The following is a 20,594-nucleotide window of genomic DNA, read 5'->3' on the forward strand; positions in this document are numbered from 1 at the left end:
ATAAAGAGTCTACTATATACGCATTCCAAAAAATCGAATTTTAGAGATGTACGTTTTTAAATATAACAACTTGAAAGAAAAAGTTCAAAATTTCTCTATTCACCCCGCGATTTCTGTTCACCCCGTTTTACGGTATCAAACTAAGTGACACCGTCATGTCAAGGTAACAAGTCTCATCTTGCCACTACTATTATAATAAACCTGATGGTGGACGTAACGTCAAGGTGTCAGTGCAAGCGTCAACTTGGGTGCGTTCACCGCGTTCCTAAATAATACAAATTGCAGAACTAAACTTGTCCAAAATTCGACTTGTCCAAAAGTCACAAAAATTGCCTCAAGATCGTAAGTCACGCACATGTCACACGAGAAGGCGAAAAGTCACGAAAAATGTGACTTTTGTGACCATCTGGCAACACTGGTTCCAAGGATCATTCGAAAGTTCCAAGCAAAAACTAAAAAGTTTTAGCAAAACTTTACAATCAAACTGTCACTGTCAACTTGACACAACAGTGACATTTTTAACAATTATGGCCTGGATGCGAGTTTTTTAAGCGAAACGCTTAAGGCTGCTTCCGACGGTCCAATGTCTCGCTGACCCTGGTCGGGGAGCAATACAATTTCCAGCGATTGAAACCATAGCTCAAACAACATTTTTGAAGTATACATTCACGGCCTGATAGGCTGTCAAATTATTGTAACCTTTTCCGGTTATTTTATTATTCGTATTCGTAATCTTTAGCCAGTGTATTTGACTAAGCTTAGATTATTCATTCGTAATTCGGTGTTGGTGTTTAAAGAATGGGCCTTAAAGAAGCAATTATTTATCTAGACAATCAATTAAACACATATTATGCCGGCCAAACAATAAATGGAAGGATAGAATATGTTTTCGATAGTCCCAAAAAAGTTCGTGGTAAGTGGTAGACTTGCGATGATAAATGAATTGATGATTCATTGTCTAATTATAATTCATATGTAATCAACGCGGTTATTGATTGTTTAATGCAAGTGCACCTTGTTCGCATTCTAATTTTCGATTGCCGCAAATGATTACTTGTAATTGCCGACTAATTGGTTTGCAAACTGTCGAACGTTCATTTGAGTCTGTGTCATAAAAAATGTGGGCGTATGTTTGTTTTGAACAGAACTTTACAGTTATTTCAGTCTATCAAATGGCTGTGAGTAAGAAATCAAAATCAGTATCTAATTATTGTATCTTTGCATTCCAAAGTAGTAACACTTGTGAGCTGATAGATTCGGCCAGTCCCCATAACCCTTTATAAGGCAACGGTCTCAAAAAAGACCACCATTATAATATAACATCATTTTTTTGTGTTTTTTTCTTGTTCAGAATTTTTGGGACAGAATTGAGAATGTTTTTAAGTCTTGTCCGTTAAAGGGTTAAACTACGTACATATTCATCTGATCTATCTATCTATCTATTAAGCCCTTTTATTCTGTTAGACTATGTCTGAAGACTATAGAGTATATGTAAGCTCAGTGTGCTGCTTGGCAAAGGCCTCCTCTAGCTCTTTCCATTGAGGTCTGTCGTGGGCCACTCTCTGATCTATAAAGACAAATATATTAACATCAATAAATTGCTCTGATAATTAGCTTAAGATAATATATATGTATATGTAATACATGCAATTCATAAGTGCTTGTTGCTAGGCCTACCTGAATAAAGTATATTTGAACTGAACTGAACTCAATTTGAACAATGTGATTGCAATATTTTAGGTATCCATGTCAAGTTCAAAGGCGAGGCCCACACAGAGTGGCGTGAAAGTAAAGAACAGCAAACATCTGACGGGAAAACTGAGAACACTGATGAAGTACACACAGGGAATGAGGAGTACTTCCAAATATCTTACTATTTACTTGGAAGCAATACTGGTATGTTTCCGAAAAATCATACCGCTTTTATTGTTTACAATATTGTGAAATATAATATTTCTATTTTTTTTTCTTTTTCTATTTTTCAATTAGCAATCTTGAGGATTTTCTCTAGTGACTTTATTAATTCTAATCCTGATTTTTTGATTTACTTGATAGAAAAAAAATCATAAAAGCACTTTAAAAATTTTGTAACAATGTATGCACAAAAGCTAAAAGTATGAAAATTGCTTCTAAAAATGCACAATTTTTTTTCATCTCATCAATTACTTTTGCTTTTGATAATACTTACAACAAACAAAAATTAAAAATAAACATGATATCCGCGGTCCCAAGCACGCAGATCCATCTCGCTCATGCTTACTCAATGAGAGTGAGAGAAGAATACGAACCTATGGGGCCTTAAAACGAGAGTGTAACGTCTATTTACTGAATAGAAATAGAATACATTTAGTAAGTATTTGTATTTTTTTGATCCTACCAGGTAACGAGATAGAAGTGCCAGCAGGCAAGCAGGTCTACAGCTTCACTTGCGCCCTGCCGCCCGTGCTACCATCCTCTTTCGAGGGCGAATTCGGATATGTCCGATACACTGTCAAGGTGACCCTTGACCGTCCGTGGAAGTTTGACCAGGAGACGAAAATGGCTTTCACTGTTATCAACGCTTTGGATCTTAATCTCAATCCATCTTACCGGGTAAGAAGCCTGTTTTAAATTTTAATCTTGGGCACTGATGGTGGGTGAGTGAGACAGCGCTGTGCGCATATATAGGGATGTCTTGCTCTCGCACCGGAGCAGCGTGAAGAACCGCATCCAATGTCAAGACTTCCTTAGATTGTAGGCCACGCAATACATTACTGCACTGACCAAGTAAGTAAACCATCCTTCATCCATAAATGTATTTACAGTACATATGGTCCTATTTTCCCGCACTATATAGTGCGTAAAATAGCACATATGTCAAATGTTTAAAGGGCCATATGTACTGTAAAACGTTGTACGATACACGTGCGAATAGGTAATTCGCAACTCGTGTCGATTTAAAACACTCCCTTCAGCCGTGTTTTAATTTATCGCCACTTGTTTCGAATTACCTCTTTTCCGCACTTGTATCACTTGTATCGTAAATAACTATTATGTAGTTACACTACTACTTTAGTTACTAATTTAGGACTTTATTGTAAAGGAGTCAATGTTCAATTTTACAATTTGTGGGCCGAATTTGTAGTAGCGGTCCAATTAAATGTCGAGTTCCGGCTATAATGATAGCAATGTATAATTAAGTACTTTATCTTCAAGTAAATAAGACTAATTTGGGTACTTAATGAACAATCTGTTATTTAAATGTTGTTGAAAGTTACACTTAAAGTAATGAGAGTAGTTTTACTTTACTCAAAATATGTAATTACGTCACATTCATTAGATCAGGCAGCAATTACTTATTTATACAAGCATAAGTAAACTTTATTATGCAATTGCAAATTAACAAATAAGCCCAATTTTTCCGTCTAAAAAAGGCGCAAAAAATGTCTAACACGGTTTTTATTGTCTTTGAACACGATATTCCACTTATCCAATTTCTTGGCCCAATGTGTATTTGCGTCTCACATTTTGCCTAATGAGGTGGCATACCAACCTAAGAAAGATCATCAATTTTTATATTTTTCACTATTGGTCAATATTTACGAAGATTTTTCAAAGGACAAGGAACTTTTTGCCTCAAACATCTATAGTTAAAAATAAATTATGGCCGCTTTATTTTTTGTGTCATATATACTTACTAGTTTTCTCACTACCTTACTTTTTCAGGATTTTGATTAATATTGATATTATAATCACTTAAGGCCTGCGCAAACCGGCGGAGCGCAGCGCAGATCACTTAAAAATTATCAATGTATAATCTTCCCTATTTCAATTACATTTAGGTATAAATTTAAATGCTTTGAGACCGACCTCGGAGCATCACGGAGGATTGTTACTCCGCGGCATCGAGGAGCACGTTAGAGGATACCGCGGCGGTAGGCGCCGGCATGCCGCGGGATCCCGCGGTATGCGCCGAGGCCTCCCGAGTGCGCAGGAGTAGCACCGGGACGACGGAGGAGAACTCGTGCACACTAGTCACTAATCCCTTTTGATAGAGTACACACGGCGGCATCCCCCGGCTTACGCTGAAGTGCTCCCTGGTGCGCCGGCCGCCAGCGCCAGGCTGTGCGGGTGCTCGCGGTATGTCGGGGATTTTACCTCGTCGGTGTGCGCTGAGCGGCGTAAATGCTCCTCGGTAATCTGCGCTGCGCTCCGCCGGTTTGCGCAGGCCTTTATACCAGCGGTCGGCAATCAGCAGCCCGCGAACCTCTCACTTGCGGCCCGCGATATTTTGTATGTAATATTGACAAATGACAATGTCTGATAAAATCATAAATATTAACAAAGTGCGGCCCGCGTCCACTTCGTTAACTGCTATGTGGCCCTTGGCTGCTAAAAGGTTGCCGACCGCTAACTTATACCATCGCCCACACTGTTAACTGATAGTTCGTAACCCTTATTACAAAAGGCCTAAGGTCCACCTATGGACAGTTAAAAGAGTGTTGCTGTTTGTACAGGAGCCAATCCGCATGCAGCTGGAGAAGACATTCTGCTGCTTCTGCTGCGCGTCCCCACCGCTGTCCGTGGACATCCAAGCCCCGGTGTCCGGCTACTGTCCGGGACAAGTGATCCCATTGTCCGTGGACATTGAGAATAAGAGCAATGTGCAGTTGCATTTGGTTAAACTGTTTTTAAGAAAGGTAAGTGTTATTTATTTCATGCTAATCCTCCATCTGTCAGTGGACATCCAAGCCCCGGTGTCCGGCTACTGTCCGGGACAAGTGATCCCATTGTCCGTGGACATTGAGAATAAGAGCAATGTGCAGTTGCATTTGGTTAAACTGTTTTTAAGAAAGGTAAGTGTTATTTATTTCATGCTAATCCTCCATCTGTCAGTGGACATCCAAGCCCCGGTGTCCGGCTACTGTCCAGGACAAGTGATCCTATTGTCCATGGACATTGAGAATAAGGGCAATGTGCAGTTGCATTTGGTTAAACTGTTTTTAAGAAAGGTAAGTGTTATTTATTTCATGCTAATCCTCCATCTGTCAGTGGACATCCAAGCCCCGGTGTCCGGCTACTGTCCAGGACAAGTGATCCTATTGTCCATGGACATTGAGAATAAGGGCAATGTGCAGTTGCATTTGGTTAAACTGTTTTTAAGAAAGGTAAGTGTGATTTTTTTTATTCTAGGACCTTTACAGAATCATGTTTATACTTTAATCACGGATTTCCTTGATGATCATATCATAGACAATTCATCTCAGTATGGAACTCCATTCTATTCATCTACTTTTTATACAAATTTTACTCTTCTTCCATACTCTATCGCTTGCCAAGTCGGTGCAGAGTTATCTTGGACACTAATAACATCTTATTGACCACAAAAAAACTTAAAACATACCCTAAACGTTGTGTAGGTATCTTTATGAAAGGTGAGGATTTCTTAAAAACAATTATATGTGACGTTCCACGGGAAAAGGTACCTTATGAGGGTTTCTAGTTTCGGATATATGAAATGTTTTGTAAAGAGGTGAAAAAATGCTCAATTTTTTTTTATTGTGTGATCTGAAACCTTAATGCGTAACGTTTATTTACCTGTTTTTATTTTTGTTATAAGTTAGTTATAAGCCTAGTAATGTCGTCTCAGAGTTTAGTAGAAAAGGTACCTTATGGAAAAAAGATTGAAAATTCCCAAAAAAACTAGTCAATACGGGAAAAGAAGTTTGGTAGAGAACTGTATTAGCATTCTGCAAAACTAATTTGATAATTTCAGTTCTGGTTGGGGCGCCTCGCAAATATTATAACCGTACATAGACCGACATCACAAATCCAAGTAGCCTGCTATTATACCAAAGTTACTCTCGTCAAGTCTTTCTTAACTAGAATAATCTTCATTTGGTTTGGTCGCATGCAGTAAATCAGCCATTGGTTTGCTGAAAAATGCCAATACCCGACGCATTACCTTATGGAATATCTGAGGTCATTGAACCTCAATGCCGCTTATCTTCAATAGCAACCGAAATATATTATTGATAAGAAATAGACGATTTATACCATCTTAACCCCAAAATATTATTAGTTTATCCTAACTGTTCCATCATCATCATGCCTCATCATGTAACTTAATCACAAGGTACCTTTTCATTACATACAAATTATTGGTCTTTTTTAAGATTATTATGACGAAGAACTAATTAGATTTGGGGCAGTTTAATGTAAATTAATATTTTCTATTTATTAAAGGTAAACTGTAATATGATTGATATTTTGTAGTGATGTATTATTAGATTTATTTCCATAAGGTACCTTTTCGTAAATGTATGGAGCAAATACTGTTATTGTTATGTAAGTTTAAAGTGGCATAAGGGGTTAAATATAGTATTTAGTTGGGGTTTTAGGATTTATTTCATTTGAATGACAGAATTTCTTTCATATGTGCTCAGAAAAATTGATTGTGTGTCACATTAAAAGTAAAAATATTCAATTTTGTGATTTTATATGAAAAAGTCAGAAAATACATTTTCACCTCTAAATCGGTATTGTTTTTTGCTTAAACTGTCTGTCAGTGTCGTTTTATAATAGATAGAATTTAAATCTTGAGAGCTCATTGCAATCAATCGTGAAAATCAAATAAAACTTTATTTTCAAGAGATTGGCTAGTATACACATAAATCAGTCGATATCAAAAGTTTCTATTTGCATTACAGAACAAGTCGCAATATTTTTTTAATCTCACATATATAAGGTATTATTATTTGTAGTCAACTATGTAACTTACTTCAGGAACATAGTTTTTTAGGCGGCTAAACTTAAAACTTCTCTATCGTAAAGTTGCTAATTTCACAACATTATTTTCAAAAAATCATATCTCTGTAACTACGCAACCTAGAAGGTTGATCTTTTGTGTTATCGATAGCTTATTTATTGTAGATTACTGGGGTATGCATAACTCCATACCCGCCATAAGGTACCTTTGACCGTGGGACGTCACATATTATATTATTATATTGAATGGTATAATTTAGAAAAGTTGGTTAAGTACTTGGGAAGGCGATGAACTAAAACTGCATTTTCTAGATAAGCTATTATCTTGAATTCCTTACGTCTGTAATATTATTACAAAAACAACCTTACTTCATCTATCATTATGTCCATATTTGAAAACGATAACGAAGTGAAAATCCTTTCTTCTATGTTTGTATTGACAAGCACCTTTGTGTTTACCCTACTGCGGCGAAGCAAAGAGATTTTATGTGCTTTACTTATCGGACATACAAGACTTATACAGGTATGTTATGTCCGATTGTCATCGACAAATTTTCTTACAGTTCTCATGTAGACACTTTAAAGCTATACCGTTATTTGCTGAATGATATTATCGTCAGATTAATGAGGTGAGACCGCAAATGAAATGGGAACTACCGCAAAGTAAAATGTGTTGATTCCCCTTTTTAACATTAACAATACACCATCTTCACTAATACAACCTGTAATGATATCTAACTGACCGAACTGAGCTGGCGGCTACCTCGCACAACGTATTAGCATTGTGATATATAGCGAGGAAATGCCACCAGCATCCTTGGTTCAATGCCGCAAGGGCGTATTTTAGATTTAAGCTAGTTATTAATTTCGTTTAGTAGTACCACTGTATATATCTTGTACAGTCAGCAGCAGAAGTTGCTAAGCGGGCCATGTGTTCAAAATTATCTTGACGCGACTTTATTATTAGGAGAATAAGAGTGTGTCAAGGTAATTTTGAACACTTCGCCCGCTTAGCATCTAAATAAATGATTTCTCCACTGACCATTTAGGAACCTTTTTACAACGCGATAAGGACAAAATCTTAACTTTGCATAGCATTTACATCCTTGAGGCTTGCAAATACGTCAGACTGAATCTAAGCTCATACATGACCACCGCGCAGCGTCTCGGCTGCGACGCGCGCCGCCGCCCGCACCTGCTGCTCGTGCCGCGCGCCCGCCTAGCCAAAACTCGCAAGTCGCTCGCTGTGTTTGGCGTTAAAATCTATAATGCTCTTCCAGCAGATATTAAAAATTCACCAAACGATGCAATCTTTCTTAAAAAATTAAAAGAATATCTTCTAGGCATGGCCTTTTATAGCATTGATGATTTTTTCGAATCATAGAATATCATCACTAATCCAAAAAATATAGGTAAAATTTGTCAGTAAATAAGAATAAAAAACTACACTCATCCTTTTCTTTTGGGTGCTAGTACTAGTGTAAGACAAAGATAATATGATTATCTCTGACAATGTTTGAAATGAGACAATTAAATGCAAAAATTAATGTAAATATATAATATTCAGATAATATTAATATCAATATGTAATAATAATTAATCAGCAAATACCTGAAATGTAAAATAACAGTTGGATATTGTACATATATTTATTGACTTGTAAAATGATTGCCTTTTACCAATAAAACATCTGAATCTGAATCTGAATAAGGCTCAAAATGAATACTTCCTTAGTGCTAGCTGCTTGTCATTCAATTGTATACCTTGTACTTGTACGATATGTTCTACAATTGAAAGAGATTTCAAAATGAGTTACTTTATGCTTAGCGTGCCGAATAGATGCGTTGTAAAACATTTTCACACAGTTACCTCAGTATTATGTAACGGCTTCATAAAAAACTTAACCAAAACATACGAAGCAAGTCTGTTATTACGTCATCATGAATACATTGTGCTAATAACGCCAGTTGAGTCATAGGCTCAGCCAAATGAATGTGGTAAACGGCGGCTACATAGAAATAAAAATGTTTAACATTAGTAACAGTTTGAGGAATTTGTACCCAAAATGGCTAAAAGTTAACCAACCCTTAGTTTTCAAAACAAACTGAGTCATTTTTGTTCGGTATATGACATCTATTACTGTTTATTTGATTTGATTATCCATACTAATATTAAATTTGGTCTTGTAAGCATGCCCGTCTTTCTTGGAGTATGATTTAGATCAGCGGTCGGCAACCTTTTAGCAGCCAAGGGCCACATAGCAGTTAACGAAGTGGACGCGGGCCGCACTTTGTTAATATTTATGACTTTAAGCTTAGAATAAATTTGAAAAGTGGAAAAATTACTGTCTTGGGTGAGACTTGAACTCACGACCCCTGGATCGATACTCCAGTGCTCTGCCATCGCATCGTGCAGTGCAGTGCATAGCATCGTTCGCAGACGTTTCTGCTTGTTAAAAATTAAAATTTATGACTTTATCAGACATTTGTCAATATTATATACAAAATAGCCAGGGAGGCTCGCGGGCCGCTGGTTGCCGACCGCTGATTTAGATAATCACACAGCCCTTTTATTCGGCAACTATAAAACGTATAAATTGTATAACAGTTGTAATGCCGCTATTTAGTAGGTATACTTAGTTTAAAAAAAAAGCGCTGGTGGCCTAGCGGTAAGAGCGTGCGACTTGCAATCTGGAGGTCGTGGGTTCAAACCCCGGCTCGTACCAATGAGTTTTTCGGAACTTATCTATGTACAAAATGTCATTTGATATTTACCAGTCGCTTTTCGGTGAAGGAAAGCATCGTGAGGAAACCGGACTAATCCCAATAAGGCCTAGTTTACCCTCTGGGTTGGAAGGTCAGATGGCAGCCGTTTTCGTAAAAACTAGTACCTATGCCAATTCTTGGGTTTAGTTGTCAAGCGGACTCCAGGCTCCCATTAGCTGTGGCAAAAATGCCGGTACAACGCGAGGAAGAAGAAGACTTAGTTAAAATCTTACAAATAGGTAAATATTTAGAGGGTTAAATTATTCCGTGTAGTAGGGTCAGGTGGGCTAAAATATAAGACACGGGTAAAAATAACAATAAACACTCAAAAACTTATTCTATTTCATTCCTATCCCAATTAAAAAGAAGTCTACACACAATGCTTCTTTTTAAATGGAATAGGAAAGAAATATAATAAGTTTTGAGTGTACAAACTTAAGTCTTATTTTACCGGTGTCTTATATTTATGCCACCAGACCCTATTATCCGCAATGCACTGATGGCCCTTGTAGAATGTTGCACTTTCTTATTCGATAGGTTTTAAGATGTCTCTGCAAAAAAGCCTTGTGCAGGATGCCTTTAAAGTCTTGATTCCCAAATTTCCCAATCATTTAAAGAATATATTTTTTCAGGTTGTGACATACCGGGCCACTTCGCCAAGCACAGCCACAAAGAAATGCAAAGAAGTGGTACTAACGGTCCAAGAGGGCCCCGCGCCGGCCGGCTCGACCAAACACTGGGATATGCGGCTCGAGATACCCCCGATACCGCCCTCTAACCTGGTTAATTGTAGCATTATCGACTTGGATTACGATCTGAAGGTAAGGTTATTCTACTTTGCTTGTAACAATGATTTTCTGTTTGTGTATTATACCTTCTAGGTCTTGAACTAACGATTACTAAGTCGCCATTATACGCCGTGTACACTTTGCCGCTAAGCGTAGAATGTTGTTGCAAATCGTGCCATGGCATGATTGACAGCAACGAGTGTTTACACTTTGCTTAAGCTCATACTCCTTGAAAACTGACGATGATTGTCGATGCCGACTAGAAGCATTCATCTAGATGTGACACTGAGATTTATTAAAACCATGTATGGTGGGATTGTTCCTCACTTAAAATGTTGTGTTAGCGTGATTTATGCATACCTACTATAGGATCTTTCTAGGATAACATTCTATACCCATTGAAATGTTGTAAACGTCAGCAGTATTACTGCAATGTTCTGTCGCCAGAGTGCAGCACTAAGCTAGCTAGTAAACCATAGAGTAACTTACACACACTGTTAATGTAGTAAATAAAGGTAGTGGACCCCGCAGTAATTCCTCAGCCAGAAAAAACTTTACAGTATGATAAAGTATCAATAAATAATAAGTATTGTATAAATATCCAAAGAATAATAATAATAGAAATTTACAACTCTCTGAGACACAAGAAATTTACAACTCTCTGAGACAATGTCTTTCAGATCTATCTCTGAATCAGAAACCTATAAATACCTTGGTATGTCACAGTCGTTGGGTATTGAGGACGAGGGTATTAGACGGTCGGTGAAGGAGCGCTTTTTCAGTCGGCTCACAAAAGTCCTTAACAGTCTTTTGTCAGGAGGCAACAAAGTGCGCGCCTTCAACGCCTGGGTAATGCCCCTACTCACATACTCCTTTGGCATACTAAGGTGGACTCAGACCGAGCTGGACGCCCTGGATCGGAGGGTCCGATCACTGCTCACCACACATCGCATGCTACACCCTCGCTCGTCAGTTATGAGATTGTACATCCCACGGAAGTGTGGAGGCCGAGGCTTCCTAAATGCCAAGGATCTCCACAACCGCGAGGTGTACAATCTCAGGAATTATTTCCTTAACAACGAGTGTGGGATGCATCGTGATGTGGTGGCAGTAGACAGGAACCTAACGCCGCTCTCCTTGGCAAACGAGAACTGGCGCAAACCTGTGGTACTAAGTACTGCGGATCGCAAGGCGGCATGGGAGAGTAAGGTGCTACACGGGCGGTTCTACAAGGCCCTCACGGGACCCGACGTGGACCTGGCTCGCGTCGGTGAACTGGTTACGATTCGGGGACCTCTTCGGAGAAACCGAGGGTTTTGCCTGTGCAATTGCGGACGAAGTGATGATGACGAACAACTATCGGAAATATATCCTGAAGGACGGTACGGTCGACATTTGTCGGGCATGCCGCCGTCCCGGAGAGTCACTCAGGCATATCATTTCTGGTTGTTCTCATCTTGCTAACGGCGAGTACTTGCACAGACATAATCTCGTAGCCAGGATTATTCACCAGCAACTTGCTCTTCTATACGGCCTTGTGGACCGCGAAGTACCGTACTACAAGTACTTACCTGCGCCTGTTCTCGAGAATGGTCGTGCCACGCTCTATTGGGATCGATCTATCATCACTGACAGAACTATTGTAGCCAATAAGCCTGACATCGTGATAATAGATCGATCGCAACGTCGGGCCGTGCTCGTTGACATCACCATCCCCCATGATGAGAATCTCGTGAAAGCCGAGAAGGACAAGTCCAGTAAGTACCTAGACTTGGCTCACGAGATAACCGCCATGTGGGATGTTGATTCGACGATCATTGTCCCGATAGTCGTTTCAGTGAACGGTCTAATAGCGAAGAGTCTCGACCAACATCTTGAGAGACTCTCGCTAGGTGGTTGGATCAAGGGTCAGATGCAGAAGGCGGTGATCTTGGACACGGCGCGGATAGTCCGCCGGTTCCTCTCTCTGCGGCCCTGACCACCGGTAGCTTGGGCCCTGCCCCGCTGCTGGCGGCACCCTAGGTTAGGTTTTTTATAATGTGTTTATATTAATATTTATTGTTTTGTAAGTGTTTTTATATTTTACTTTTATATTCATATTATAAATAACCTAACTTAAGATGAGAAATGAATAAAGAGAATTTTAATAGAATTAAAGTAAATACGTAAAGTCTCAAATCGTTAATATCTTTTTACAGAAAAATGCTCCGTTCAAACTGTCTTCACCGGACATATTCATGTAACGTATTGCAACAATATATGAAATATCCAAAAAAATATCCCAGCAGAAATACCAATATTAATAAAATATAATTTTTTGGTGTTTCTTGGACCGGAAAATTGCTCAGTCTAATTTTTTCACTGGAATGCCAGCTTATTGCCTTTTTATACCTACAAAATGAAAATCCAAAAAAATTACCATGTAACTATACTATTTTCAGAAATTGCCTTTTTACTCGCTGTGGAAAATTTCTCTATCCATTTTATTTATTGAATTAAGTTCACAGTTTTCTTTCCATTCATCTATAAAAACATCCAAAAAAATAACGAGCGCATTAAAAACGAAACATAACGGGAACAGTGTGTAGGGAGCGGAGTACAAGCGGGGTGCGTGAGCGGTACCGGCCGCCGCCCGCGCGCGCGCCGCGCCTATCCCTATACTACCCGGCGGTGGCGGCTTGCTGCTTTTCTATACTAAAAAACGTAATTCAAGACCAAAAAAACTTACTACAATGTTGCCACTGCTGCAATAATTTTTTTGTAAAATATACTTGGTCAAGCAAATCTTGTCAGTAGAAAAAGGCGGCAAATTTAAAAAATGTAGCGAAGGATTATCGTCCCATAGTGATGATATTTCTTTTGGATATTGTGGATTTAAGTGTATACGTGACTACTCAGTATATATTTAAAAAGAAATCAGGCTGAGAAATTTTCCACTCTCAGTTTTTAATAGTTCTAAAATACATAAATTTGGGTATGCATTTTTTTTGGATTTTCTTACCCTCTACGCTAAATTATATTCTAAGATCATATAAGAAGAAAAAATTGACAGAGCAATTTTCCGATGAAAATGAGCACCAAAAAAAGGAATTATCATAAAAAAATATTCTCATGTTTGACAAAAGTTTTTGATTTTTTTCTAGTATCACATGCTGATACAAATAACTTATTTGGTAAAATAATTTTGGACGGAGGAATTACTCGGTTCAATATATAAACAGATTTGTATTTTTACGTATAAAAACCTATTTTAGGAGTGTTTTTTTTTTTGGATATTTCATATGTTAGTTTCGGCTCATACTATACAATAACCAAGCAAAATTTCATCGACTGAGGAATTAATGCATGGGTCTCCATACAACATCTTGCTTCGTTTACTCCACTATGTGCCTTAAACTGTTGATTGATTGATTGACATTGATGCATCAAGGCGGTTTGTTAATAAGGGCCTACCGGGAAACGCGAAATTTAGTTATCTGCCTCTTTATCGCTCGAATATGCAAGACTGATAAAGAGTTTTAAACTCTCGCGTTTTGTACACATATTTAATTACACAAAACCGACCGGACGGAATCTTACCGGAATCAACCGAGAGGATGGGTACAAATTATCGTCTACTTGGGGACCAGTGATTCAAATGTTGAAACCAGCGGATATATCTTCGGACCAGTGTACGGATACTGTGAGTGTTGCGTGTCGTGCCGTGGACAATAAACATTAAACTTTAACGGGTAGCTGCAATTTCTTTGTCTACCCCGAACATTTTATAAACTAATTTTGGGTAGTTTAGTGGTGTTTTATTAATATCTCTGTTGACATTTGTTGGGACCATGGTCTTCCATTCCCAGAGTGACACGGGCCTACGTCACAATAACATTGCCACTTTATTTCAACATAACATGTTACATGGGTACATTATACCTATGGTTAATAAGTTAAAATATTTCTTTATTTTATTTTTTATTTTATTTTATTTATTTGGAGAACCAACAGCTATGACAATACCATAGAAATTATAGTGGATACAGAAAGCCAATTATAGGAACTCACAGGTAGTAACACAATACTAAACTAACAGGTACTACTTATACTAAGGTTACGCACTATCGCAAGCACATATGTGAACAAAGCCAACACAAATTATATCTAGTAAAGATCAATTGAAAGTAACAAAGATACTAATTAGTAAGTAACAAAATAATATAATTTTATAATTTTCATTTATATGTATTTTAGCTTAAATTTTACAATAACACGTCATTTTTAATTACTCGTTAGCAATATCTTCCGATTCACGAAAGAAATTTCAGACTTTCGGGTAATTCTGTTTATACTACTGGCAACACAGGATAGCGCTGTGCACATTTGACAATTCGGATCTAGATAACTTTATGCCCTGACCGTCATCCTTGTCGAACGCGTGTTAATTGTTATTTCCTTCTCGCTCAGTGTCAGCAGTCGCAATGTTTTCCAAACTTTTCACGCCGTAAGCTTGGTAATTAATGTGTAACTGTGAATTAGTTTTTCAAACGTTTGTCTTGTATAGATAAATAAAGTTTAATTTAATACATTAGATTTGTTTTATTTTACTATGTTTCTACATGAATAACTTAAAATTAATGCCGTTAAAATAATTTTCACCGTTGGTTAAAATTCTCCCACATTTCAAAGTTTGAGAACCTGTAAACAGCATGATGACGTAGGCGCGTGTCAGTTAGGTCATACGCGAATCTCGGAATGGAGTACCAGGCGGAGTATATTATTATACCATGGTTGGGACGTCAGTCTTTCCGTGACCACAGCTGGTGCAACTCAGCTGAAACGTCGGAATTAAAGGTAAAAACAATGAAATTATATCGCGGTAGACCCGTTTGTGTAATTAAATAAGTGATAGAGAGGTTAGATAACGAAATTTCGATTTTCTTGTTTAGCGGTAGACCCCCAGATTGTGATAGATAGTGGTATTGGCGCCCCCTGCGCAGAGTTTTGCGTAATATTCCCTATTGGACTTGTATCGTTTTTCCTCTGGTCCTCAATTATTAACATGATATTTCTGCAGGTGGAGTGCGTGGTATCGGGCCTGCACACGAACCTGAAGGACCGCAAGTACGTGACCATCGGCACCGTGCCGCTCATGGGCGGCCCGCCGCCCTCCGCGCCGCCCGCGCCGGTCCCCTCGTCGCCCAGCCAGCCCGCCGTGCTGCCGCTCGGCCCGGGGGAGATAGCGCAGCCTAATGTAAGATACCTACCCATTTCGTTATCTCTTGCATAGCTCACTTGGGCAGACTGAGATGCGCTCTGTAACCATACCGATTGGTAAACATAAAAAAAAAACAACGGGTTGCACTCCGGGAGTGCCGGCAGAAGTGAAAACTCAATGACATTGTAACAGTTTTTCGATCAGGTCACGTGTCCGTCTTACGTCTTACGCTCTCGCGGGTTTAACATTTTTTCCTCATCACAAAAAGTGCACAGCGCCGCTAAAGAAGTTTTCACTTCAAAAATATACTATATAAACTCCAAGAAACACATCGATCCGAGTCGGGATTCGGCAAACACAACTTGTCAGTCAGTAACTATACTCATCTTTTATTTGGGTGCTGGTACTAGCGTAATACAAAGACAGTATGATTCTCTCTGTCTATGTTTGAAATGAGACAATCTTGGGCCAATACCCACTTCATTATCTTTTGCCATGGCTCACTTTGGTAGCCTGGGGTTCGCAGTCTAATCCCGAGAATTGACATAGTTTTTACGAAAGTGACTGCTATCTGACCTTCCAACGCAGAATGGAAACTATTGAGACCAGGCCGGTTTCCTCACGATGCGGCAAAAAAAAAATCGAGTTTCATTCTATGGAACTTGCTAACTATGTAAACAAACAGCCATATTGAAATTGTCAAAGAATGATGAATTTACTAGTGACTTTCGTTTACATAGTTAGCAAGTTCCATAGAATGACACTTTATCTATATAAATTCCAAGAAACTCATCGATCCGAGCTAGGATTCTAACGCGCGACCCGCGACTTGAAAGGCGCAAGCATTATCGTCTCGGTTGTCAAAATATTTATTATTTATTCGCAGGGCCCGCCGGGAGGAGACGCGACCGGCGGCTGGGTGATGCCGGGCTCCGGACCCGCGGCACCTCATCAGTCGCTCTACCCTACTCTTTGTAAGTACATACTGTTGATTCAGTGAATACTTTTGGAAATAATGTAGATCGAAGAGAAGTCATAAACTATAATTTTCAAAATAATCCTCTAAAGATCGGTTTTCCTAGGATAGTGGTGCCGTCATATAGCGGCCGTCTCTATACTAAATAATACGGTTAAATATGGATGTCGTAGTATTTGTATGGAGACGGCCGCTATCCTAGGAAACCAGAGCATAAGAAGATTCTGAAACACAGGAAATCCTAGTTCAGGCATTTGTCACTTTTCTCTAATAACAATTCTTACCTCCTTATTCATAAAACTTTACAGGCCTGATACAGTTAAATTATGTTTTATCCCTTTCTTACAAATACATAAGTACAAATAACAGATAAAGACAAACGATTCATAGCTTCTGTATCTTTAGGTATTTAAATAAAAGTAAACAAAATCTACCCTCAAATGGCTCCTTAAGCCAGTCAAATAATGTAGGTTAAAGTCAGGTTGTTCAGTTACAGATCCAGGCGGCTTTGTATTTAGTCGGTTAACCAATGAATGTTATAACTACCCGAAAATGTACAAATTATTTGTTTACTTTTATTTAAATACCTAAAGATACAGAGTATAATTCAGGCCAGTAACGCGTTTATGAATACGCCATAAGTCTTTAAGAACAACCACTGTACAATCTTTTATCAATAAATTATTTGTATTTGTAATAAATGTCCGATATAAACTTTGTCCACAGCCAAGCCAGTATACAAGGAGTCCACATACACAGCGCGTACTATCCAAGACCGCGGCGACAACAACCACACTCGGATCGCGGGTCCGGCCAACTTTGCCCCCTTCTACCCGACCTACGCGGCCGTGCTGCCTCCCCCACTACCTCAGTAGTTTTGTAGGAAAGCTTTCTGATAATAATTTTCCGATTTATAGGGGAAGTTTCCGTTCGCTTTACCCAGGATAAAAGACCGACAAAATCGGGAATCCGGGCCCAAAAATTGCGGAACGCGTCCACAAAGCTAGTCATAAAGAATTGTTAGACAGGATTCACATGATCTAGGTCAGCCATTCTCAAAGTGTGCTCCGCGGACCCCCAGGGCTTCGCAAAGCCTCTATTGGGGCTCCGCGAGGATACTGGTAATAGTAAGAAAAAAACCAGCTCTTCTATAGGTATATCTGGTCCACAGTGACGAACGAAATTTATAATTTGGGGCTCCGTCAAATATTTCGCTTTCCAAAAGGGTGCCATCACCAACAAAAGTTTGAGAACCGCTGATCTAGGTATTCTAGGTACTTACTTAAAAGGGAGGATGATGGATGCTATTGCAAAATAAATCGGAAAATTTTTGTTAGAATCTATTCGGAAATATTACTGGATCACATTTTTCTAATTATAATATTTACTCGTATTTACAGAAAGCTTTTCGATATATTTACAAACTTAGCGTAACGTAATATTTAAGCGAATGCTATCGTGGTTTACTAACAAATATTTTGCAAATATTGTGGCGCTAAAATGTTACTAGAGAATCTCTTGCTATATTCGGCTGTTGAACAAAAAATACTGCTATCGTTTTATAGAATCTCGGTGCAGCTGAAGTAACAAAATATTGCCATTTCTAAGTGCTTTTTGGCATATATTTAGGCACTTTACCTTATTGACAACTGATGCTTCCGTCCTTACGCACACAATTAAACGCGTTTATTATAAATTAAATTAACCTTTACTATTATTTTGGATTTGTATTTTCTAATATAATATGGACATTATCCTTGTTTTCTAATATTATTTCAAAAGACAAATATACAGTGTTTAATAATTCTTTGGCGTTTCATTTACTTAATGGCGTGCTCTCTTTGCCCTCGACGTCAAGAAGTCCAGTGGGCCAGACGGTATTCCTGCTGTTGTATTAAAAACGTGCGCTCCAGAGTTAGCTCCGGTTCTGACGCGACTATTCTCGCTCTCATACCGCTCAGGGAAATTCCCGTGTTCCTGGAGGATTGCCTGGGTTCACCCTATACCCAAAAAAGGATGACCGTACCGACCCTTCCAACTACCGGCCTATTGCGATCACCTCCCTGCTCTCTAAGGTGATGGAGCGTGTGGTAAACAACCAGCTCCTTAAGTACCTCGAAGACCACCAGCTAATTAGCGACCGGCGATACGGGTTTCGCCGTGGTCGAGGCGCTGGAGACCTTGTTTACCTCACTCACCGATGGGCCACCGCCATAGAGAGTAAGGGAGAGGCACTGGCTGTTAGCCTGGATATCGCAAAGGCCTTCGATAGGGTTTGGCATAAGGCACTTCTCTCAAAACTTCCCTCATACGGGCTTCCTAAGGGGTTGTGCACATGGGTTTCCAGTAGGGTGATTCACTTTTGTATGGAGAAAAAAAAGTTGTAATATTTTTCCTGACTTTGCTCACCAATGGAGTCTCCCCACACTAAAAACTATCTATTTCAATTTTCAAAAGAATCGAATAAAGTTTAGAGGTTGCACAAGTTGAAAAGGTAGAGTAAGAACCCCATACATTTCGTGAAAATGAACTATGTTCTAAAATGACAAAATATAATGAACTGATACTAAAATCGAATGAGAAAACAGAAAACAGGTGGAAAAATTGAAAAATATTAATTAGAACATTTATCGAGTAACCAAAATCCAAGTTTACTACTAATTTTAAAATTTATTTATATGTAGAAGGTTCAGTATCACACTACTCTCCGCTTTGATGGTATCCGCCTTCGAGCAACACGGAAGGGAGGCGGCATTCGCACTATTTCCCCTCTGCCGAGGCATGGTATAATAATATACTCCGCCTGGTACTCCATTCCCGTCTTTTCTAGGTCACCTAACTGACACGGGCCTACGTCATCATGCGACAGCGCTATATGATAATATGCGATAGCGCTATATATAGCGGCCATGTTGTTGTGACGTAGGCCCGTGTCACTCTGGGAATGGAAGACCATGTTTTATTAGACTATGTGCCGAGGTACAAGATTAGCGCGTCAATCTAATCTAGCGCGGGCAGGGGTGCGAAACTCCTGACTTCGGTCAAACTCGGCTCCGCTCGGCTCAGCATTGCTCCGAGCAATTATTAGGGTTGGCACCACTTGACTTCCTTTTGCGTGCACGACCACAGATAAGATAATCTCTTGATTTTTGACAACCCTAAATAGCCGAAAGGGATAGTGCCATATATTAGAAAGGAACAGCATGATTCGACCCTGAACCGCTGTCAAACTTCGTTTTTGTAGGAAGTTTCCTTTCTGTACGGTAGTACTATTAATTATTCTGTGGCGCGGGTAATAAAACTAGTTGCACCTGGATTTTTCACTAGACCGAGTCCAGACGCGCGCGTGAACACTGCTGCACAAAAATGCCTGTTTGCTCGGTTTTTTGTTATAAAGAGAGGTCGGGGACATCAAATTTACAAAAAGATAGTGTTACATTTCACATGTAATATTTTTTTTTCATATCATACGTTTAATTACATTCAAACACAATTATTATATTTTAGTCTCATGTAATTGTTGGATTTATCGATTTTGCTCGCTCAGTACAAATTGCGGATCGGTCGAGCGACAAATCCGACTTCTCATCTCTCAGAATACAATAACATACTTCAACGAAAATGTGTTAGTGTGCGTGTTGTGACACTTGTCACTCGTCCGTACACAAAAAGAGATCGAGGTTTGCAAGATTTGTCTTTGACGTGTGTCATTTTCTATGTATTTGTGTCGTCGTTACAGATTGGATTTTGTATGTAAGTGTGTGAGAAGTGCGACTGTGTGCACCTTTCCCCCCGCGAAAAATGGCAGAATGATTTGTACGGTGAGATATCGCTTGGGCCCCTCCCTTCCGATGTGTCGGAAGCCGGTGTTGCTCGAAGGTATCCGCTTAACCATTTTCTACCCTCCGATGTAGAGTCGTTGGTTATTTGAAAAATCTTTGTTGATGTTGTGCAACCTCTAAATGATGACCGATTTTAATTTTTTTTAACGTATAATATTTTTTTATCAGTTAGAGAACAAGAATTCGGGCAAAGTCAGATGAAAATCGAAAGTCCGGAAAAATGAAACACCCTAGTTTCCAGCTTCCTGTGTGGGCGTAGCATTTCAGTCGTCACTG

The 20,594-nt window shown here is 39.1% G+C and overlaps 1 protein-coding gene across 1 annotated transcript; it reads left to right on the top strand.

Moving 5' to 3' along the window:
- The first annotated feature begins 682 nt into the window (after window positions 1-682).
- On the top strand, window positions 683-18,280 carry LOC134798732 (arrestin domain-containing protein 17). Its single transcript, XM_063771119.1, has 8 exons — window positions 683-913; window positions 1,741-1,896; window positions 2,381-2,592; window positions 4,497-4,679; window positions 10,145-10,333; window positions 15,360-15,536; window positions 16,387-16,474; window positions 17,203-18,280. The coding sequence occupies exons 1-8, from the start codon at window positions 799-801 to the stop codon at window positions 17,349-17,351; spliced, it is 1,269 nt and encodes a 422-aa protein (XP_063627189.1). The 5' UTR covers window positions 683-798; the 3' UTR covers window positions 17,352-18,280.
- Window positions 18,281-20,594: the final 2,314 nt, after the last annotated feature.

Source organism: Cydia splendana, chromosome 17 (assembly GCF_910591565.1).
Source record: "Cydia splendana chromosome 17, ilCydSple1.2, whole genome shotgun sequence".
Taxonomy (NCBI): Eukaryota; Metazoa; Arthropoda; class Insecta; order Lepidoptera; family Tortricidae; genus Cydia; species Cydia splendana.